This window comes from Dendropsophus ebraccatus, chromosome 3 (assembly GCF_027789765.1).
Source record: "Dendropsophus ebraccatus isolate aDenEbr1 chromosome 3, aDenEbr1.pat, whole genome shotgun sequence".
In the NCBI taxonomy this organism is placed as follows: Eukaryota; Metazoa; Chordata; class Amphibia; order Anura; family Hylidae; genus Dendropsophus; species Dendropsophus ebraccatus.
In genome coordinates, this window is record NC_091456.1 from 186,568,728 (window position 1) to 186,592,655 (window position 23,928).

The window sequence follows — 23,928 nt, forward strand, 5'->3', positions numbered from 1 at the left end:
CTGAGAAAGCTGGGTGACCACCATTATACTAACTGCTATACAAGATGCTAGGAAAGCTGAGTAACCTCCATTATACTGACTTCTATACAAGATGCTGGGAAAGCTGGGTGACTGCCATTATACTGACTACTATACAAGATGCTGGGAAAGCTGGGTGACCTCCATTATACTGCCTACTGCACAAGATGCTAGGAAAGCTGGGTTACCGCCATTATACTGCCTACTATACAAGATGCTAGGAAGGCTGAGAGACCTTTAAAATATTGCGTACTATACAAGATGCTAGCAAAGCTGGATGATCTCCATTATACTGACTACTATACAAGATGCTAGGAAAGCTGGGTGACCGCCATTATACTAACTGCTATACAAGATGCTAGGAAAGCTGAGTGACCTCCATTATACTGACTACTATACAAGATGCTGGGAAAGCTGGGCGACCTCCATTATACAAGATGCTGGGAAAGCTGGGTTACCGCCATTATACTGCCTACTATACAAGATGCTAGGAAGGCTGAGAGACCTTTAAAATATTGCGTACTATACAAGATGCTAGCAAAGCTGGATGATCTCCATTATACTGACTACTATACAAGATGCTGGGAAAGCTGGGTGACCTCCATTATACTAACTACTATACAAGATGCTGGGAAAGCTGGTTGACCGCCATTATACTGACTACTATACAAGATGCTGGAAAAGCTGAGCGACCTCCATTATACAAGATGCTGGTAAAGCTGGGTTATCTCCAAGACCAGTCATGTCAAACTCTGGCCTGCAGTGCCATTAATTTTGGCCTGCCAGGCAATTCAGGGTTTGAATTACATCTGGCCCTCCATAGCTACTATAAATGAGACTATGGGGGAGGGCTGGCTACTATATGAGACTATGGGGGAGGGCTGGCTACTATATGAGACTATGGGGGATGGCTGGATACTATATAAGAGACTATGGGGAGGGCTGGCTACTATATGAGACTATTGGGGAGGGCTGGCTACTATATGAGACTACAGGGGAGGGCTGGTTACTATATGAGACTATGGGGAGGGCTGGCTACTATATGAGACTACTGGGGAGGGCTGGCTACTATATGAGACTACAGGGGAGGGCTGGCTACTATAAAAGAGACTACAGGGTTGAGCTGGCTGCTATATGAGACTACAGGGGAGAGCTGGATGCTGTATGAGACTACAAGGGAGAGCTGGATGCTATATGAGACTATTAGGGAGGGCTGGCTACTATAGGAGACTATTTTGAAGGGCTGGATACTATATAAGAGACTATGAGGGAGGGCTGGCTACTATAGGACTCTTAACTCTCTCTTTTCTGTCTCTGACAGTGACAGTTTCTATCCCCCCGCCACCTGTTTACTACAGATGTTAAGCTAACTGTCCTGTAGTCTCTAGCTTCCTAATTTCTACCCTCCTTGCGGATGGGTGTCAGATTAGACAGTCCTGGTCATGTATTTATATTGTTATGCAAAAGTAAATTTATACAAAATGTTCTGAAAAATTTTAAAAATAAGTAAATAAAAATCTGTTTTATTCTTGGCAGATGACTGTACCAGGAGCTCAGGGGGACATCAGGTATCCTCAGATTTTAAAGCAGAGGATCATATCACACAAGATACAAATGAAGAACAGTTTATGACTCCAGATATATCCTCAGCCCCTAACAGCAAAGATCTCTCATCTAATCCCTTTCAAGAAGTCCGATCCAGTCCGAACAGAAAGAATGTTGAACATGAAAAACGATTTTCATGTTCACAATGTGGAAAATCTTTTGCACGTAAAAGAAATCTTGTGAGACATCAGCCAATTCACACAAGGGAGAAGCTATTTTGTCCAGAATGTGGTAAATGTTATACTTATCAATCAGATCTTGATAAACATAAGAGAACTCACACCGGGGAAAACACATTCCTATGTTCACACTGTGGAAAATGTTTTACTACAAAACCGAAACTTGTCTCACATCAAAAAATCCACACAGAGAAGAAGTCAGTCTCATGTTTAGAATGTGGGAAATATTTTTCTCGGAAATGGAAGCTTCTTAGACACCTGAGAACTCACACAGGGGAGAAGCCATTTTCATGCACAGAATGTGGGAAAGGTTTTATTCAAAAATCAGATCTTATTGACCATCAAAGAACTCACACAGGAGAGAAGCCATTTTTATGTTCAGAATGTGGAAAATGTTTTAAATGGAAATCGGCTCTTGTTAAACATCAAAGATTTCACACAGGAACAACGCTGTATTCTTGCCTAGAATGTGGAAAATGTTTTAATGTAAAGTCAAATTTTATTCAACATCAGAGAATGCACACAGGGGAGAAGCCATTTTCCTGTCCAGAATGTGGGAAGGCTTTTTATTCAGTATCATCTCTTAATCAACATCAAACAATTCACACAGGAAAGAAGCCATTTTTATGTTCTGAATGTGGAAAATGTTTTCTTCGGCAATCAAAGCTTACTAGACATCTGAAAACTCACACAGGGGAGAAGCCATTTTCATGCCCAGAATGTGGGAAACGTTTTTCTGAGAAATCATCTCTTGATGAACACCAGATCATTCACACAGGGGAGAAGCCATTTTTATGCCATGAATGTGGTAAAAGCTTTATTAAGAATGCAGTTCTCATTACACATCAAAGAACTCACACAGGAGAGAAGCCATTTTCTTGTTCAGAATGTGGAAACTGTTATATTAGAAAAGCAGCTCTTCTCAGACATCAAAGAACTCACACAGGGGCAAAGCCATACTCTTGCCCAGAGTGTGGGAAATGTTTTAACGCAAAAGCAGATGTTGTTAGACATCAGGTGATTCACACAGGAGAGAAGCTCTTTTCATGCCCAGAATGTGGAAAGGGTTTTAATGCTAAGAAATATCTTATTGATCATCAAAGAATTCACACAGGGGAGGAGCCATTTTCATGTTCAGAATGTGGGAAATGTTATGTTGGGAAAGCGAGTCTTCTTAAACATCAGAGAATCCACACAGGGGAGAAGCCCTTTTCATGCCCAGAATGTGGAAAGTGTTTTATTGCAAAGACATCTTTTATTAACCATCAAAGAATTCACACAGGAGAGGAACCATTTACATGTTTAGAATGTGGGAAATGTTATAGTGGGAAATCAAGTCTTACTAAACATCAAAGAACTCACACAGGGGAGAAGCCATTTTCATGCCATGAATGTGGGAAATCATATACTGTAAAATCATCACTTGATGAACATCAGAAAACTCACACTGGAGAGAGGCCATTTTCATGTTCAGAATGTGGGAAATCTTTTACTTTGAAATCAAAGCTTGTTAGACATGTGAGGATTCACACAGGGGAGAAGCCATATTCGTGCTCAGAGTGTGGAAAGTGTTTTACCCAAAATTCAACTCTAATTGGACATCAAAAAACCCACACAGGAAATGCATTTTCATGACCAGAACTTAGTTAAGGCCTAAATCCAGCATCATCTGTATAGCTTTTTCCTCCTATCAGAGCACCTCTCCCCCTACAGACATCAGCACCATCGCCTCTCCCTGTACTGACATCAGCACCAGCTCCTCTCCCTTTACTGACATCAGCACCAGCGCCTCTCCACCTACAGAAATCAGCACAAGCACCTCTCCCCCTACAGACATCAGCACCAGCATCTCTCCCCCTAAAGACATCAGCACCAGCGACTCTCCCCGTACTGACAGCAGCACCAGCGCCTCTCCCTGTACTGACAGCAGCACCAGCGCCTCTCCCTGTACTGACAGCAGCACCAGCGCCTCTCCCTGTACTGACATCATCATCAGCGCCTCCCTCTGTACTAAGATCAGCACCAGTGCCTCTCCCTGTACTGACAGCAGCACCAGCGCCTCTCCCCGTACTGACAGCAGCACCAGCGCCTCTCCCCGTACTGACAGCAGCACCAGCGCCTCTCCCTGTACTGACATCAGCACCAGCGACTCTCCCTGTACTGACAGCAGCACCAGCGCCTCTCCCCGTACTGACAGCAGCACCAGCGCCTCTCCCCGTACTGACAGCAGCACCAGCGCCTCTCCCTGTACTGACAGCAGCACCAGCGCCTCTCCCTGTACTGACATCATCATCAGCGCCTCCCTCTGTACTGAGATCAGCACCAGTGCCTCTCCCTGTACTGACATCAGCACCAGCGCCTCTCTGGTGACAACATAGAAGTACAATATTCATCCTAGTCTCTCTACCCAAAAGATATCAGGGCTCATCATCCAATAAAAATCACACTTGTTTATCTGTATTCAGATACTTTATTATGACCTTTGTTTCTCCAGAATTTTTAGTTGACAGATAAGGAATTATTTTCTTGTATTTTCTGTTAAGATTTATATGTTTTATTGTGTTCAGTAAAATAAAAGACAAAAAAAAAATTCCTGTGTTGTCCCATTATTACCAATCAAGGTATTGTTCATAGAAGAACCCTAGGCAGACTCAAAACGGGAAAGAAAAATAAAAGCGTTTTTTTTTTTTTTTTTTAAATCCTGTTAAACATTGGATTACAAGTAGGGGTGGGATCTCACTACGGAGTTCCAGCGGATTCCGTCACTTGTACCCGCTCACGGTTGCACGCATCTTCGCCCGTGCCATAGACACCATTCTATGCACGGGCAGATTCCGCGTTCCGCCAAAAGAATTGACATGTCAGTTCTTTTGGCAGAATCTGCCTACAGTCTATGGCACGGGTGGAGACGCACGTGGCTGTGAGCAGGTACGAGCGGCAGAATTCGCCGGAATTTATCCGTGCAGATTCTGTAGTGTGAGTCCACCCTAACTTGGTAACGTGCTGGGGATCGGACGCCCTCTGACCCCTGAATAATTTCATCCCCAATAGCTGTTCCAGGCAGCCGACACTTGTACCATCAGGTACCAGGGAGTTGTGTGTGGAGGGAGAGTTAACTGATTAACCCCTTCTTCCCTTATACAGTGTTCTTTATTAATATTGTTACCTACCTTATTCCTGGGTTGTGGAACCAATCGTCTATGTATTTTCGTATTTCGTATTATAATTATTTCTTATGGAAACATTTTCTTTGATATACAAGTGATTTGGATTACAATTCCATTCCCGGAATGAATCACGCAAGGTTTCACTGTATAAATTAGTATTATTTTTGTGTGGTTTCCAATAGCATACAGATCGGTGAATTGTAGGAACTTTCTACACTTGTTCCTTTTTAGGCAAGTACCGCATCACAGCAGATTTCACACTGCGAGTTCCGCTGCGGTGCAATGTGATGTCCCGCAGCAGCCACTGATTGGCTGAGCAGGGAGCCAGAGAAGAAACTGGGAGTGTGGCCAGGTACCGTAATCACCCGGCAGTGGTGGGTTAATTGGGTAGGGCCTAACAGTACAGAATATTGCTACAGATTTCGCAGCGTAAAATCCACTGCAATTGATGCTTATTAGTGGGAAAACTACCATTTTTTCTCTCACCCCCTTTGAAATTAGGTACAAAGTGGGTGATTGCCCCCAGTAGTATATAGCCCCCTGTTGCTCCCCCAGTAGTATATAGACCCCAGTGTGCTCCCCCAGTAGTATATAGCCCCCCTGTTGCTCCCCCAGTAGTATACTGGTGTGGAGGTACGGACGGTCACTTGCCAGATGGTAAAGCGTAACGCCAGTGGCTCACCTGCTTTTAGTTTAAAGGGCTGGTTGTACCTTGTTCCCCTGTGGACAGTGACCTGCTGGGCTGCTATGGAGTCCCTTGGGATGATATTATGGTAAGCCGGAGTGGTGTAGTGACTCTCCTGGACTACTAGAACTGCCACCCACAGATAGGGGAAATGTCCCAAGGATTTGGTATAGATGGTGTTGGTGTGGGGTGAAGAATCACAGAGTCTCTTTACCATAAATAATCTTGTTTCACTTGGAAAGTATTTGCGTGCAACAGATAATACAACTTTCCCTTGCCAGGGTACCGAAATACACGTGATAATCTCTTGATAAAACACTTGAGAAGACACTTGACAAGGATACAGTGAAGAGTACAGTCGTGCTGACTGATTTGCATGGTGAGAGATACAAAGAATCAGAGGAGGATGTCGTGAGAGTCCCAACCCAAGTAGTACTGTCCTCTGCCGTGATGTTGGAGGATGAGGTAGAAGAATTCTTAGAAGAAGAGAATACTTGTGCTTGTGTATTGACCTTTGGGTCTTCGCACCACCTAATGCCCTACCAGTGTCGGGGGACCCGTCCTAGTGGGTGACTCAAGGCCCCAGAACTTTTTACCTGGGATGAGCGGAATGCTGAGGATTTTCTGCTGACAACCATGCTGCGAGATAGATGTCCTAGGCTCTTAGCAACTTTGCTCTATCCGGAAAAGTTTTTAGCTTCTTTTGACTTTTGTTGAGACTGTCCTGCACTGTGACTCTCCTAGTCCACGGCGTGGGTTGAGGTGATCTCTGACGTCCTCTCCTGTAAGAGATTAACACTGCATAGTGTTGTATAGAGTAAGCTTAGTAGAAACTGTTAGCTGCGTCTTGTCTTGCTTCCTACTCATACAGGAACCTGACTAAGACTGCACTTTTTAGAGTAGGGGGACCTGGCAGAGGGCCAGGGCCCAAGAGGACCCCTGAAGGTAGCTTGCGTCCTTCCACAACATCCGACACAAAAGTCTCATGCACTTCCTATCCCCAGCGTATCTAAGGTGCGCTGTGAGTGGGTGAAGAGTGCATTAGAAGTAAAGTGAGAGATGATAGGATAGACGAAGAATACATTCCCATAGGTTCACAGAAACATGTAACACACATATAAACAATAACCCTTTGCATACTTCAGCCATGCAGTATCTGAGTACACATACCTATAACAGCGACATCTAGTGGCAAAACTTGATCACTACTCCATCACCACTGACTCACTTTTACGAAAGGTGTAACCAATAGCAACACCCGTGGTGGGACACCGCATGTAGACTCCTGTGCGCTCCCCCAGTAGTATATAGCCCCCCTGTGCTCTCCCCCAGTAGTATATAGACTCCCTGTGCGACCCTCCAGTAGTATAAAGCCCCCTGTGTGCTCCCCCAGTAGTATAAAGCCCCTCTGTGCTCTCCCCCAGTAGTATATAGGCCCTGTGTGCTCTCCCCCAGTAGTATATAGCCCCTCTGTGCGCTTCTCCAGTAGTATAAAGACTCCCGCTGTGTGCTCCCTTGGTTATATAGCCTCCCTGTGCGCTCTCCCCCTTCCATATAACATTAAAAAAACACTAACACTTATATTCACCTGGGTCCAGGTATCTCCTCTTCTGTGGCCGCACTGCAGCGGTCACAAGAGGCCACTCTCCCCTTGTCCTGGCTTAAGCCCTCCAGTGACGTCACTTGAGCGCCGGCACTAAAGGCAGAGTGCGGCCTCCTGTGGCCGCTGCGGCAAGTGGGGGGTGACTGACAGGGAGGGAGCAGATAGCTCCCTCTCTGTCAGTGCTGCTGCACGGTAACTATGAGCGCTTGTTACGAGCGCTCATAGTTACTGTGCAGAGCACAGCTAAGTAGACAGGTATACTGAGCTGCAGCAGAGGTCCAGACAGCTGGCCTCCGCAGTCCGCCAGTTGAGGACCCGCTATATAGATTTGTAATTTACTTCTCTGGACAGTTCCTGACATGGACAGAGTTGGCAGCAGAGAGCAGGCTGTATTTTGGTTTTCCCAGGTGGGACTCGGACTCAGACCTTCCCCACAGACTGGGAACACAGGGGGATTCGGCCTGGCTTGCAGATCTCTAGTTGTTATGGCTGCCGGAGGGCTATACTTACCTTCTGTGACAGCCATGGTCTCTCTACTGAGTCTTCCTCAGGCAGATTTACTGTAGTAGCAGAGCAACGATCTAACTGATCAATGCTGTGCAGCGGCATAGCATTGACCAGTATAAGCAATATAATGATTGTATATTACGGTCCACTATGGGAACTCAAAATGTGAAAAAATGTTGAAATTTTTTTATTAAAGTACAGAAAAAACTTCCCTAATAAATCATCCTCTTTCCCATTTTTTAAATAAGAAAAACATAAAAAAGAGACCTTGTTATACAGTATATCGCCAAGTGCACACTTGTCTGAATCATTGCAATAAACCATTATTGATCCTGAACGGTGATCGGCGTGAGCAAAAAATGATACCAAACGCCAGAAATGCAGATTTTTGGTCACATAAAATGGAATAAAAAGCAAAAAACAATGTCTAATACACAAGAGTCTGCTAGCAATAAAAACTACAGATCTTAGTGCAAAACATAAGCCCTCATATGTCTGTGTAGACTAAGAAATGACGATTTTGTAGAAATGAGAATATGGCGATTCAAAACCATGTTTTTTTTCTAAAAAGTTTTAAAGTTGATAAAAAAAAGTGCAAAAGGTATATAAACTGCATATGGCTAAAATCGTACTGACTGATCGTACAGGATAAAGATTACATATCAGTTTTAGTGAACAATAAACAATATAGGAGCAAAATCCCGTAATAGGTGCAGAACTGCAGGTTTTTTTTTTTTTACAATTTTGTCTTAGAAATGTTGTTTTTTTTTCTGTTTTGCAGTATTATGATAAAATAAAGGATGCCGTTTATTTGTCCCGCAAAAAATAAGCCCTCATATGGCTCATTATATGGAAAAATATTTATGAGTTATGACTCTTTGAATGGAAGGAGTTACAAATTTGCCAAATATCTTGTATTGGGGAAGGGCTTAAAAGGGGTTGTATACAGTCCCAGGCGACCTCGCGTGTAAGTATGAATTTTTATGCCCCCTGCAATGGTTATTACCCAATTGCACCCTGTATAAAAATTATCACAGCTTGTAAATGCTTTTTGTAGCAGCCAAAAGTCTTTCACTTTCTGGTATTTTCTTTCTATTTGTCCAATCCTGTGAGATTCCTAGACCATGTACATTACACATATACAGCTCTACTGTGCACACATACAGCTCAGCTACATGTACATTACACATATACAGCTCAGCTACATGTACATTACACACATATACAGCTCAGCTACATGTACATTACACACATACAGCTCAGCTACATGTACATTACACATATACAGCTTAGCTTCATGTACATTACACACATACAGCTCAGCTACATGTACATTACACACATACAGCTCAGCTACATGTACATTACACATATACAGCTCTACTGTGTACACATACAGCTCAGCTACATGTACTTTACACATACAGCTCAGCTACATGTACATTACACACATACAGCTCAGCTACATGTACATTACACATATACAGCTCAGCTACATGTACATTACACATATACAGCTCAGCTACATGTACATTACACATATACAGCTCAGCTACATGTACATTACACACATACAGCTCAGCTACATGTACATTACACACATACAGCTCAGCTACATGTACATTACACATATACAGCTCAGCTACATGTACATTACACACATACAGCTCAGCTACATGTACATTACACACATACAGCTCAGCTACATGTACATTACACACATATACAGCTCAGCTACATGTACATTACACACATATACAGCTCAGCTACATGTACATTACACATATACAGCTCAGCTACATGTACATTACACATATACAGCTCAGCTACATGTACATTACACACATACAGCTCAGCTACATGTACATTACACATATACAGCTCAGCTACATGTACATTACACATATACAGCTCAGCTACATGTACATTACACACATACAGCTCAGCTACATGTACATTACACACATACAGCTCAGCTACATGTACATTACACACACATACAGCTCAGCTACATGTACATTACACACATACAGCTCAGCTACATGTACATTACACATATACAGCTCAGCTACATGTACATTACACATATACAGCTCAGCTACATGTACATTACACACAGGGCTCTGCTGCAGGCATATATAACACATACACAGCTCTTCTCCACACACATCACACACACACAGCTCTGCTGCATACACATCACTTCAGCTCATCCAGCACAGCAGAGTCCTGCATACACTGAGCAGCAGCCCCTGATCATGTGACTTCTCCTCCTCCATGTGGCTGATCACATGACTGTGACATCATAGCAGGTCCTGGAAGCACAGGGGAAGCACACGGCTCCTGTACAGCTCTGCAGGTGGAGGGTAGGTAGATAGATTTATGTGGCCTCCTGGGGCCGAAATCAGACATATACTTTCTGTGCTATGTAATTTCCCTCCTGCAGCCGCCTGGAGACCAGTCAGTAATATTAGTGTAAATTTTGAATGAGCTGATCATGTGACTATGATGTCATCACAGGTCCTATAGAGTCTGCACTGTGGAGGAGGAAGAGAAAAGTATAGGTATGTGAAAGGGGACGGGGAGGATAACTAGTGAGGAGGGGGGTACAGGGTGACCAGTCTGGGGGGGGAGGGGGTACAGGGTGACCAGTCTGGGGGGGAGGGGTCTGGGGGGGGAGGGGGTACAGGGTGACCAGTCTGGGGGGGGGGGGGGGGGGTACAGGGTGACCAGTCTGGGGGGGGGGGGTACAGGGTGACCAGTCTGGGGGGGGGGGGGGGGGTACAGGGTGACCAGTCTGGGGGGGGGGGGGGTACAGGGTGACCAGTCTGGGGGGGGGGGGGTACAGGGTGACCAGTCTGGGGGGGGGGGGGGGGTACAGGGTGACCAGTCTGGGGGGGGGGGGGTACAGGGTGACCAGTCTGGGGTGGTGGTGGTACAGGGTGACCAGTCTGGGGGGGGGGGTACAGGGTGACCAGTCTGGGGGTGGGGGGGGGGGGAGTACAGGGTGACCAGTCTGGGGGTGGGGGGGGGGGTACAGGGTGACCAGTCTGGGGGGGGGGGGGGGGGGTACAGGGTGACCAGTCTGGGGGGGGCACAAGAGCAATCACTAAGGTTGAGCAGATCTGTCAAACTGTTCAGGTTCAGCGACGTTTTCCAGTGTTCGATTCCCCATGGCTACATAGTTTGGCTGCCAGGAATACATGTATACGGCCTATGGCCTCCAGGACTTCCTGAATTTCTGCAGCCACAGGGAATTGAACGTAGGAAAATGGTCCAGAACCTGAACAGTCTGACACATCTGCTCAACGCTAACAATCACTTAGAAGGTCGGGTGACGGGAGCAAAAGGGGAGTATTTTGGTCTACATTAGGGTTTAAATTATTTTGGTCGTCTTTGTATTTAGGGATCCAGTTGAGGTCTGGAATAATGTTATGTATTAAAGGGTCAGTGCGGTGTAAACGTTTTTTTCCACAAAAAAAACCCCACATTACACAGTTATACAACATTGTAATGTGTGTTATTTATGTGAATGGCCCCCTTCCCCGTGTTTTCCCCACTCCGCCGCTAGACCCAGAAGTGTAATTCTGCATACTCACAGAATCACTGTCGACCCCTTCAGTGACGGCCGCCATCTTGGGACGAATACGTCACTCTTCAGGAGGCCGGCCTCACTGCTCCAGCCCTCCCGCATGCCGGCCTCCCTCCAGCGTCATCAGCTTCTTAGCCGAGATTGGCTAATCATAAGAGAAGCCCCAAATGTCTGCTGTTATGTTCAGCCAATCACGGCTGAGCAGCCGATAACGCGCAGGAGGGGGCCGGCATGTGGGAGGGCTGGAGCAGTCAGGCCAGTCTCCTGAAGAGTGACGTATTCGTCCCAAGATGGCGGCCGTCACTGAAGGGGTCGACAGTGATTCTGTGAGTATGCAGAATTACACTTCCGGGTCTAGCGGCGGAGTGGGGAAACATGGGGAAGGGGGCCATTCACATAAATAACATACATTACAATGTTGTATAACTTTGTAATGTGTGTTATTTAGTGCAAAAAGAAACGTTTACACCGCACTGCACCCTTGGGGGGGGGGGCCGCAATAAATTTTGTAAATCGCTTTCACTTTCTATTTGGCTCCGAAATACCTTCATGATGGCGCCATTGTCTCCACTCCCTGCTGTTGGTATCTGTGCACTAGGAGGTGGCACTTACTGCTCCGTCTCTATTGCACCCGTCTTCAGCCCTTGCGCCATAGGATCACATTACCCCGGGTGTGACCCTGGAGATGGGTCAGGAAGCTGGAAACTGTTCAGCTTTGCAGTGTGTCGCTTCGATTATGCCTGAGACAGAAGCTCTCTCTTACTCTGCAGAGTCCCCTGCAAACCCTGGCCAAGTAAGTGCTCTGGTCCGGGAGAATTCTCATCCTTAAGGATAAATTCTCCGTTTTTTTAGGGAGAGAAACAGACACTATTTTCTAAAACTAAAGAAATGTCTAAAAGCTGCCCTCTCTGTGATGCCCGGATCCCAACTTCACACAAGAAGCTCATCTGTCAACCATGTTTGGACCAACTTTTGAAAAAGGAACAACCATCCCTGAGGGAAGAGATCAGGACAATGGTTTGCTAGAAGATTCAGGCGTCATCCTTCCCCGACTTCCAGATCCTCGGCATCTCCGTCTTACTGAAGAATTTATCTATTTAAAAGCAAGAGGCTTCAGTGGTCATTAAGACCCTTCAAAGAAGTAGAAAACAAGTAACCAAAGTCATTTGTGCGAAAGTCTGGAAGATCTTTACATCCCGGTCATCTGCCATAGCTCCGGATCCATCCCAATATAAGCAAAATACTGGATTATATACAAGCCGGTCTAAATAAAGGACTGAAGCCCACCACCTTAAATGTACAGGTATCTGCTCTGTCATCATATTTTCATTGTGATCTCGGAAGCCACAGGTGGATCAGAAGATTCTTTGCGGCTACTAACAGACTTTTTGCAAAGGTCTCTAATTCCTCCTCTCCTGGGGATTTGGATATTGTGCTTTACAGTCTGTCTTTATTCCCCCCCCCCACACACACACACACACACACACACACACCTTCTTTTGAACCGATTACAGCTGTGGGCATCAGAAGACTGTCATGAAAACGGCTTTCCTGAAGCGCTGCGGGATCTGTTGGCGCTATACAAATAAATATTAGCACCTCACCTCCCCAGTCCTGTTGGGGAGATACAGGCCTTATCCACCAAAGGGCCTAACTTTAAAATAGTAGGCCAGACAAAATTTTTATGAAAGTATTGTATTGCCCCAGTTATAAAAATCACCAATATACCCTTATTATGGGAAATACTTATAAAATGCTTTTTTCTCTGCACTTACTACTGCATCAAGGCTTCACTTCCTGGATAACATGGTGATGTCACTTCCTGGATAACATGGTGATGTCACTTCCTGGATAACATGGTGATGTCACAACCCGACTGGAGAGGATGATGGCAGAGGGATGCTCAGTGTCCTCCAGTGCCCTGTGTCCCTCAGTGTCCCCCTGCCATCATCCTCTCCAGCAGCCACAGCCCGCACAGCTCTGGGAGTCGGGTCGTGACATCACCATGTTATCCAGGAAGTGACATCACCTTGTTATCCAGGAAGTGATATCACCATTTTATCCAGGAAGTGACATCACCATGTTATCCAGGAAGTGACATCACCTGTTTATCCAGGAAGTGACATCACCATGTTATCCAGAAAGTGACATCACCATGTTATCCAGGAAGTGAAGCCTTGATGCAGTAGTGAGTGTAGGGAAAAAAGCACTTTATAAGCATTTCCCGTAATAAGTGTATATTGGGGATTTGTATAACTTTTCGAGTCAATACAATACTTCAATAGAAATTTTGGCAGGACTTCTTTAAAATATTTGAAGATAGGATTGTTCTCAGATGGATCCTAATTTTCTTGCAAACGTTGTATCTACTTTCCATATATCCCAGGACGTTATTCTGACGTCTTCCTGCCAGATCCCAGCGAACTCTAAAGAAGAATTTTATTCTATGGATGTCAGAAGATGCGTTCTCCAGTTACTTGTAGTATCTGAGAGTTGGAGGAAAGATCAGAACCTGCTGTTCCAGTTTCAAGGGAAGAACAAGGGGAGAAAAATCTCCAAGAAAATTGTTGCAAACTGAATTGAGAAAGCTATAACTGATTTTTACTCCATCCAGGGTCTCTCTTCTTCTCTCAAACTTAGAGGCTGGATTCACTTGTTCCATACTTGTTTTCGTGAAGCACGGTCGGTGAATCCCTATACTGGACTGTTACTATTATTATAATGATTGTTTATACCGATCAATGCTTTGCTGTTATATTGCATTGATTAGTGAAATTGGCGCTCTGCTAGTCAGGCCTTATTACTAGATTACTGATCAAGCAGCATGTTTACCAAAATCTTAGTGAGAAACTTGTGGATCCAACATTGGTGCCAAGACCTTGTTTGAAAAGCTCAAATCAGAACTCCCGTTATAGAAGAAAACAATGTCGGGCTTGCTTGAGCTTAGTATCAGATGTCTGATGAAGAGAGCGGTGGACCCCTGAAATGCGTTGCATTGTAATAAAGACAGATACTAAGCTCAAGCCTGACAGCATTTTCTTCCATAACAGGAATTCTGATTTGGGCTTTGAAAACAAGGTCTTGGCACCAATGGAACTGATCTGCACATAAAGCACCATTTGTTCATTTTTTCCGTTTCTTTGTACTTTTACATGCATTTTACTGGACAACTTGCAATTTTTATAATACTCTATATTGTGTCATCTTTCCAATTCATCTCCTAACACTACAGGATCCTCTGCTGATATCTTCTATATAAGATGGAGAGAGACAGGAACAAGATGGCCGAGAGGATAATAACCCTCACCCTACACATACTCTTCCTGCTTACTGGGGAGGTGAGGGATTCTGGGAGTGATGTCATCATGACATCATTCTTATCTATGGAATAACAGATGGATAGGACTGGAGAGGTGAGGGATTCTGGGAGTGATGTCATCATGACATCATTCTTATCTATGGAATAACAGATGGATAGGACTGGGGAGGTGAGGGATTCTGGGAGTGATGTCATCATGACATCATTCTTATCTATGGAATAACAGATGGATAGGACTGGAGAGGTGAGGGATTCTGGGAGTGATGTCATCATGACATCATTCTTATCTATGGAATAACAGATGGATAGGACTGGAGAGGTGAGGGATTCTGGGAGTGATGTCATCATGACATCATTCTTATCTATGGAATAACAGAGGGATGGGACTGGAGAGGTGAGGGATTCTGGGAGTGATGTCATCATGACATCACTCCTATCTATGGAATACCAGATGGATAGGACTGGAGAGGTCAGGGATTCTGGGAGTGATGTCATCATGACATCATTCTTATCTATGGAATAACAGATGGATAGGACTGGAGAGGTGAGGGATTCTGGGAGTGATGTCATCATGACATCATTCTTATCTATGGAATAACAGAGGGATGGGACTGGAGAGGTGAGGGATTCTGGGAGTGATGTCATCATGACATCATTCTTATCTATGGAATATCAGATGGATAGGACTGGAGAGATGAGGGATTCTGGGAGTGATGTCATCATGACATCACTCCTATCTATGGAATACCAGATGGATAGGACTGGAGAGGTCAGGGATTCTGGGAATGGATGGAGTGATAGTAATGTGTCTCTCCATACACAGGATTACACAGTAGTGAAGAAGTCCTCTAGTGGGCGCTGTGGGGCCCCTGGGTGTGAAGGATGGGGAAGAACCCTGAGCCCAATCCCGGGGCCCCTGATACATGAGGAAATGGAGGAAGAGAAGATCCTAGAAGTCACCAACAAGATGGTGGAGCTGCTGAGTGGAGAGGTGAGACTGTGGCTGCTGGGAATGCTGGGACATTATACAGTAACACCACTGGGGGGGTTGGGGGGGATGACTGTGTGATCATTGTGTGTGTCAGGTTCCTATAAGGTGTCAGGACGTGGCGGTCTATTTCTCCATGGAGGAGTGGGAGTATGTAGAAGGACACAAGGATCAGTACACGGATGTGATGCTGGAGGATCAGCAGCCCCTCCCATCAGCAGGTAATAGACAGGACTATATACACACCTCCTCTCTGTATTATCTGGATGGAAAGAATGAATTCAGTCTCTGTATGTGTTCCCTCCAGTCAGATCCAGTAAGATAACAGCACCAGAGAGATGTCCCCGTCCTCTTCTCCCACAGGATCAGGATCAGGTAGATGGAGATGTTCCCTATGATCTGTACATCCCACCTGACTTCTCCTCCTGTCTGATGACTTTTACAATATTTCTTTCACATATTATGCATCAGGGGGAAGATCTGAATTATATTGATACTACAGACATAAGAGTAAAAGAGGAGGAGACAGATGACAGCAGTGATGAGCAGTATAATGAGGACATCACTACAGGTAACCTAGGTGAATAGTGACCACTAAATGCAGAGAACACATTCTTTGTGGAATTTTCAGTTTTTAGCTATATAGCAGTTCAAAAACTTTAAAAAGTGGAAAAACACCAGGATATATAGGTTGGCTAGCCATCTATGTTAGGGATAGCCCAGCATACCATAAGCTTTCCCTACAGCCTGGCTGCACTGGGGATTTATTTTAAAGGGGAACTCCGGATAAGAAAACTTGTTTTCTATTAAAAGTACATTAAAAGTTATATAGATGTGTCTATACAATGTATTACTGTATTGGTACGGTTCTGCCATACTGGTAGCTGATAGAAATCCAGGAAGTGAAAAAAAAATGGAATGCCCCTGTGCAAATCCACATTGTCTCCTGCTCCCTCTTCTAACCCCCCTTAGGATACAAATCATCCATGCCTCTGTCTTACATTGTGTTTGTTTTCTGAGGACAGGCTGATGATGCAGACAGGAGGCAGGGCGTGATCTCCCAGGAGGCTTGGCTGGATCCACCAATCCCCTGAGTGATTCACCATCTCTGACCGGCCAGAAGCAGCTGCTGCACTGATTTCTCGAATTGTGCAGTGAAATTAGGGCTGTGTTCACACATGTTGGAGTGTCATTGCAGTACTGCAGCGTATTCACAAAAATGATTCAGTAACACAAGTAAATGATACTAAACGGCAGAGAGGATCAGAGCCTTATTGTGGGGCTCAACTTCAAAGATAACAGATGCTTGATCATAATATGTGTGTGGAAAGGAAAAGAAAACATTTCAAATAGTTCTTTATTTTATTCCAATATCAGCGTTACAGGTAGAGAATACAATGTTGTATGGTGTTACAGGTAGAGAATACAGTGTGCTGTGTGGTGTTACAGGTAGAGAATACAGCGTGCTGTGTGGTGTTACAGGTAGAGAATACAGTGCTGTGTGGTGTTACAGGTAGTAACTGCGTGCTGTGTGGTGTTACAGGTAGAGAATACAGTGTGGTGTTACAGGTAGAGAATACAGTGTGCTGTGTGGTGTTACAGGTAGAGAATACAGCGTGCTGTGTGGTGTTACAGGTAGAGAATACAGTGCTGTGTGGTGTTACAGGTAGAGAATACAGCGTGCTGTGTGGTGTTACAGGTAGAGGATACAGTGTGCTGTGTGGTGTTACAGGTAGAGAATACAACGTGCTGTGTGGGTGTTACAGGTAGAGAATACAGTGTGCTGTGTGGTGTTACAGGTAGAGACTACAGTGTGCTGTGTGGTGTTACAGGTAGAGAATACAGTGTGCTGTGTGGTGTTACAGGTAGAGAATACAGTGCTGTGTGGTGTTACAGGTAGAGGATACAGTGTGCTGTGTGGTGTTACAGGTAGAGAATACAGTGTGCTGTGTGGTGTTACAGGTAGAGAATACAGCGTGCTGTGTGATGTGACAGATAGAGAATACAGTGCTGTGTGGTGTTACAGGTAGAGAATACAGTGTGCTGTGTGGTGTTACAGGTAGAGAATACAGCGTGCTGTGTGGTGTTACAGGTAGAGAATACAGCGTGCTGTGTGGTGTTACAGGTAGAGAATACAGCGTGCTGTGTGGTGTTACAGGTAGAGAATACAGCGTGCTGTGTGGTGTTACAGGTAGAGAATACAGTGTGCTGTGTGGTGTTACAGGTAGAGAATACAGCGTGCTGTGTGGTGTTACAGGTAGAGAATACAGTGCTGTGTGGTGTTACAGGTAGAGAATACAGCGTGCTGTGTGGTGTTACAGGTAGAGAATACAGGGTGCTGTGTGGTGTTACAGGTAGAGAATACAGCGTGCTGTGTGGTGTTACAGGTAGAGAATACAGTGTGGTGTTACAGGTAGAGAATACAGCATGCTGTGTGGTGTTACAGGTAGAGAATACAGCGTGCTGTGTGGTGTTACAGGTAGAGAATACAGCGCTGTGGTGTTACAGGTAGAGAATACAGCGCTGTGTGGTGTTACAGGTAGAGAATACAGCGTGCTGTGTGGTGTTACAGGTAGAGAATACAGCGTGCTGTGTGGTGTTACAGGTAGAGTATACAGCGTGCTGTGTGGTGTTACAGGTAGAGAACATAGTGTGCTGTAGGGATGGGACCACAATGAAATCATAAATTACTGCAAATAATTCAGTAACACAATGAAACTGCAATGTGTGATCACAGCCTAGATGTTCTGCAACAGCTTTGGGCGGGGAATAGGCAGGGTGGAGGACTGTGATGAACAGCTGAGGGAAAGCATTGCATTCTGGAACCTGTAGTACTTTGTACAACTGATAAACCAGGAAGTGCAGAAACACAAAACAGAACAACCCCCCCCCCCCCCCCCCCCCCCCCCCCCCAAAAAAAAAAAAAAAAATGGATTTTCAGTAGTTTCAAAAACTGGATAGGTAAGTAATGCTTTATGCTTCTGCAGAAGTTTCATTTTTAACATCTACCTGGAGTTCCCCTTTAAGGCTGTTATAAATCCCTGCCCCTAAATCCTTCTCTACTGAAGTCTTTGCCAACACAGAACTGTTGATATGATACCAGATAGAGGATGCCTCCTCCCTAAGTGCATTATATTAAATTAAGAAACATTGAACTGCAGTTTCTATTGTTTGGATCACATATCTAGTAATGCTAAATCATTTTCCATATTACCGACAACTCCAGGAAACCTAATGACCCTTCTCCTATGTCACTATCCTTACTAACCAAACCTTCTCCTATGTCACTATCCTTACCTACCAACCCTTCTCCTATGTCACTATCCTTACTAACCAAACCTTCTCCTATGTCACTATCCTTACCTACCAATCCTTCTCCTATGTCACTATCCTTACCTACCAAACCTTCTCCTATGTCACTATCCTTACCTACCAACCCTTCTCCTATGTCACTATCCTTACCTACCAAACCTTCTCCTATGTCACTATCCTTACCTACCAACCCTTCTCCTATGTCACTATCCTTACCTACCAAACCTTCTCCTATGTCACTATTCTTACCTACCAAACCTTCTCCTATGTCACTATCCTTACCTACCAAACCTCCTATGTCACTAACCTTACCTACCAACCCTTCTCCTATGTCACTAACAAATATGGAAAAAGAATAAACCAAAATAAGAGAACTTTGTGGCCACCATTGTTAAAGTGTGCTTCCAAAGCTTCTGGCCTACATAGTCTTCAGCTTGTATGTGGAAATACATCTTTCACACTGGGTAGTACTATGTACAGACCTACGAGGCATGCTTCATTTTATCCCCCTTTCACCTATCTGTTTACTACATATGTTAAGCTAACTGGCCTGTAGTCTCTAGCTTCCTCCTTACTACACTTCCCGTGGGTGGGTATCAGATTAGATAGTCCTGGTTATGCACTTATAATGTTGTGTAAAAGTAAATATATGCAAACTGTTTGGAGGTTATATTATTGAAAAATAAAAAAACAAACAAACCTGTATTATTCTTGGCAGATGACTGTATCAGAAGCTCAGGGGGACATCATGTAGCTCAAGATATTAAAGCAGAGGATCATATCACACAAGATACATATGAGGAGCCGTCTACTATCCCAGATACATCCTCAGCCCCTCACAGCAAAGATCTCTCATCTGATCCCTTTCAAGAAGTCCGATCCGGTCTCAACAGAAGGAATGTTGAAGATCAAAAGCCATTTTCATGTTCACAATGTGGAAAATGTTTTACTACAAAACCGAAACTTGTCTCACATAAAAAAATTCACACAGTGAAGAAGTCTTTTTCATGTTCAGAATGTGGGAAATGTTTTTCTCGGAAATCACACCTTATTAGACATCTGAGAACTCATACAGGGGAGAAGCCATTTTCATGCACAGAATGCGGGAAATGTTTTACTCAAAAAGAATATCTTACTAAACACCAGATTCTTCACACAGGAAAGAAGCCATTTTCATGCCATGAATGTGGACAAGGGTTTATTCGGAAATCATATTTTATTTTACATCAGAGAATTCACATAGGGGAGGAGCCATTTTCATGTTCAGAATGTGGAAAGAGTTTTAAGGCAAAGACATCTCTTATTCACCATCAAAGAATTCACACAGGGGTGGAGCCGTTTTCATGTTTAGAATGTGGAAAATCTTATACTTGGAAATCAAGTCTTACTAAACATCAAAGAATTCACACAGGGGAGAAGCCATTTTCATGCTATGAATGTGGGAAATCATATGCAGGCAAGGCATCTCTCGATGAACATCTAAAAACTCACACAGGAGAGAGGCCATTTTCATGTTCAGAATGTGGGAAATCATTTACTTTGAAATCGAAGCTTGTCAGACATGTGAGAATTCACACTGGGGAGAAGCCATTTTCGTGCTCAGAGTGTGGAAAGTTTTTTGCCTACAAGACAACTCTATGTGAACATCAAATGAGCCACATAAGAAAGGCATTTTCATAACCAGAACTAAGTCAAGGGCTTTATTCAAAAATAACATGTCCTAAAACGGACACTCGCGCCAGGTGGGACTTTTTTAGCTCGGTATTTTTGGAAACTATTTTTTTTTTTCCCTGAATTTTAGCAGTGATATGCAATTGCTGAGGCCAACCTAGTAATTTCCGTGCACAATCAGAGCGCCTCTCCCTGTACTTCATTATGACCTTCGTTTCTCTAGAATTTTTAGTTGACTGATAAGGAATTATTTTTTGTATTTTCTATTAAGCTTTAAAGGGGTAGTGTGGCGCTAAACATTTATTCACAAAATAACACACATTACAAAGTTATGCAACTTTGTAATGTGTGTTATGTAAGTGTTGTGCATTATATTCACTGCATTACTGTCGACCCCTGACTGCCATCTTGGGACAATGACGACATCTTCGGGAGGCCGGCCAAACCGCTTCAGCCACCCCTCATGCCGGCCCACCTCTGCCACGTCATCAGCTGCTTGGCTGCGATTGGCTGAGCACAGGAACATTTAATTTATTTTAAAAGGTTTTAATTTTTCAAAAGCCGTCAGATAACATAAAATTTATTTAAGTTACCTATCATTGTAATCGTATTTGCGTGAGGAACATAGATAACATGTCAGTTTTACCATAGGGTGTAAACACGAAAATTCTTAAAATGGAAAAAAAAAAAAAATTATATTTTTTTTTCCCCCAATTTTTTCCCATTTTCGCAGGATATGTTATGGGAAAAGTCTGTCATTGCAAAATATAATTGGTGTTGAAAAAAAATAAGGGGTCATGTAAGTCTGTAGGTGAAAAAAATGCAAGGGCTATGGCCTTTGGGCTATGTTCACACTACGTAAGAGACCGGCCGGGTCACGGAACGGTCAGTCTCTGCCCGGATTGGAGAGCAGAAGGGTTCTGATGCGGGCGCATCAGCGTGCGCCCGCATTAGAGCTTCCCCTTGCACACAATGAAGCATTAAATTCCGAAGCAGAAAACTGACATATCAGTTATTTGCTGGGCCGCACGGGATGTGTATATGCTCCGTCAGGGATCCCATTGAAACTAAGGCATTCCACCCCCGCAAAAACTACGACCGTTGTTGCCATCGTGTGAACATAGCCTTTAAACATAAAGAGGACAAAGGAAAAGTTTAAAAATGAAGATTGGCTTTGTCCTTAAAGGAGAAGTCCCACAAAAATTTTTATTAAAGTATTGTATTGCCCCCCCAAAAGTTATACAAATCACCAATATACACTTATTACGGGAAATGTACATAAAATGCTTTTTTCCCTGCACTTACTACTGCATCAAGGCTTCACTTCCTGGATAACATGGTGATGTCACTTCCTGGATAACATGGTGATGTCACTTCCTGGATAACATGGTGATGTCATTTCCTGGATAACATGGTGATGTCACTTCCTGGATAACATGGTGTAGTCACTTCCTGGATAACATGGTGTAGTCACTTCCTGGATTACATGGTGATGTCACTTCCTGGATAACATGGTGATGTCACTTCCTGGATAACATGGCGATGTCACTTCCTGGATAACATGGCGATGTCACTTCCTGGATAACATGGCGATGTCACTTCCTGGATAACATGGCGATGTCACTTCCTGGATAACATGGCGATGTCACTTCCTGGATAACATGGTGTAGTCACTTCCTGGATAACATGGCGATGTCACTTCCTGGATAACATGGCGATGTCACTTCCTGGATAACATGGCGATGTCACTTCCTGGATAACATGGCGATGTCACTTCCTGGATAACATGGCGATGTCACTTCCTGGATAACATGGCGATGTCACTTCCTGGATAACATGGCGATGTCACTTCCTGGATAACATGGTGTAGTCACTTCCTGGATAACATGGCGATGTCACTTCCTGGATAACATGGTGTAGTCACTTCCTGGATAACATGGCGATGTCACTTTCTGGATAACATGGCGATGTCACTTTCTGGATAACATGGCGATGTCACTTTCTGGATAACATGGCGATGTCACTTCCTGGATAACATGGCGATGTCACTTCCTGGATAACATGGTGTAGTCACTTCCTGGATAACATGGCGATGTCACTTTCTGGCGCTTTATAATCATTTCCCGTAATAAGTGTATATTGGTGATTAGTATAACTTTTGGGGGTCAATACAATACGTTATTAAAAACTTTCGTCAGACTTCTCCTTTAAGAGGTTAATACAAGCATCTGTGTGTCCCCATCCTGATGTGTTTTGGGTAGAAAGCCTCTCATGTTAACCCACTGCTACCTGATCAACTCTCCCGGGGATGGCACAGCTTCTGTTTTTACTCCGGTGCCCGTCTGTAACTGCTGATTCCCTCTGACCCCTTAATTAAAAGGTTACTCCGGGCTGGGGGGCTTTTTTCCTATGGCCAGGGAGGAGGTGGATAAGGGCAATGACGTCCCCTTACCTCCCCGGTTCCAGCGCCGTGTCCCGGTTCGCGGCGCTCTTGGTCCGCTTCCTGGTCTCTGCAGGGTCTTAAGACTTGACGGATCCCGCTCCTTCCACTGACTGGCTGAGCGGACTTAAAAGGTCACGTCTCAAGCCTGCGTCAGAGAACAGGAGCGGTGCGATCCGGGACACGGCACGGGAATCGGGGAGGTAAGGGAACGTCATTGCCCTTATCCACCTCCTCCCCGGCCATAGGAAAAAAGCCCCCCAGCCCGGAGTAACCCTTTAACCCCTTAACCAATAGCTGCTCCAGGCACTAGTACCAGCAGGTTTGTAGGCACCTGGGGAGTTGTGTGTGTGTGTGTGTGTGTGGTGAAAGAGATAACTGGTTAACCCCTTCTTTACTGAAACAGTCTTTATTTATACAGAACACCTTACCTTTCATGTTTTTGGATTGAGGAATGAATCATCTGCATTTAACCCTTAGGGGACACAGCCAGTTTTCATTTTTGCGCTTTGATTTTTTTCCTCCTTGTGTATATAAGACCATAGCACTTTTTTTTCTACCTAGAGACCCAGATGAGCTTTTATTTATTGCGCCACTAATTGTACTTTGCAATGGCAGACATTATGCTTGCCTTAAATATGCTGTGAAACACGAAAAGAATTATGGTGAAGTGTGGTGAAATTGAAAAAAAAAAAGCAGGTTTTTTTATTTGGGGGATTTTGTTTTTATGCCATTTGCCCTAGGATAAAACTGATTTGTTATATATGTTCCTCAAGTTAGTACATTTACAATGATATGTAATTTGTATAACTTTTATTTTATTTGATGGCTTTAAAAAAATT

At 44.2% G+C, this 23,928-nt stretch overlaps 2 protein-coding genes across 3 annotated transcripts in view; both read left to right on the top strand.

Moving 5' to 3' along the window:
- The window catches only part of LOC138786710 (zinc finger protein 665-like), a 524,499-nt gene extending 520,907 nt beyond the window's left edge, over positions 1 to 3,592 (top strand). For both annotated transcript variants that reach the window (XM_069963705.1, XM_069963706.1), the window contains exon 4: positions 1,555 to 3,592. In XM_069963705.1, coding sequence (XP_069819806.1) covers positions 1,555 to 3,437 — 1,883 coding nt within the window. In that variant the 3' untranslated portion in view covers positions 3,438 to 3,592. The remainder of the gene's footprint in view (positions 1 to 1,554) is intronic.
- Positions 3,593 to 15,723: 12,131 nt separating this feature from the next.
- Positions 15,724 to 23,928, top strand: part of LOC138787565 (zinc finger protein 850-like) — a 124,967-nt gene continuing 116,762 nt past the window's right edge. Inside the window, exons 1-2 of the mRNA XM_069964912.1 lie at positions 15,724 to 15,884; positions 15,971 to 16,038. Of these exons, the coding sequence (XP_069821013.1) occupies positions 15,800 to 15,884; positions 15,971 to 16,038 (153 nt within the window). The 5' untranslated portion in view covers positions 15,724 to 15,799. The remainder of the gene's footprint in view (positions 15,885 to 15,970; positions 16,039 to 23,928) is intronic.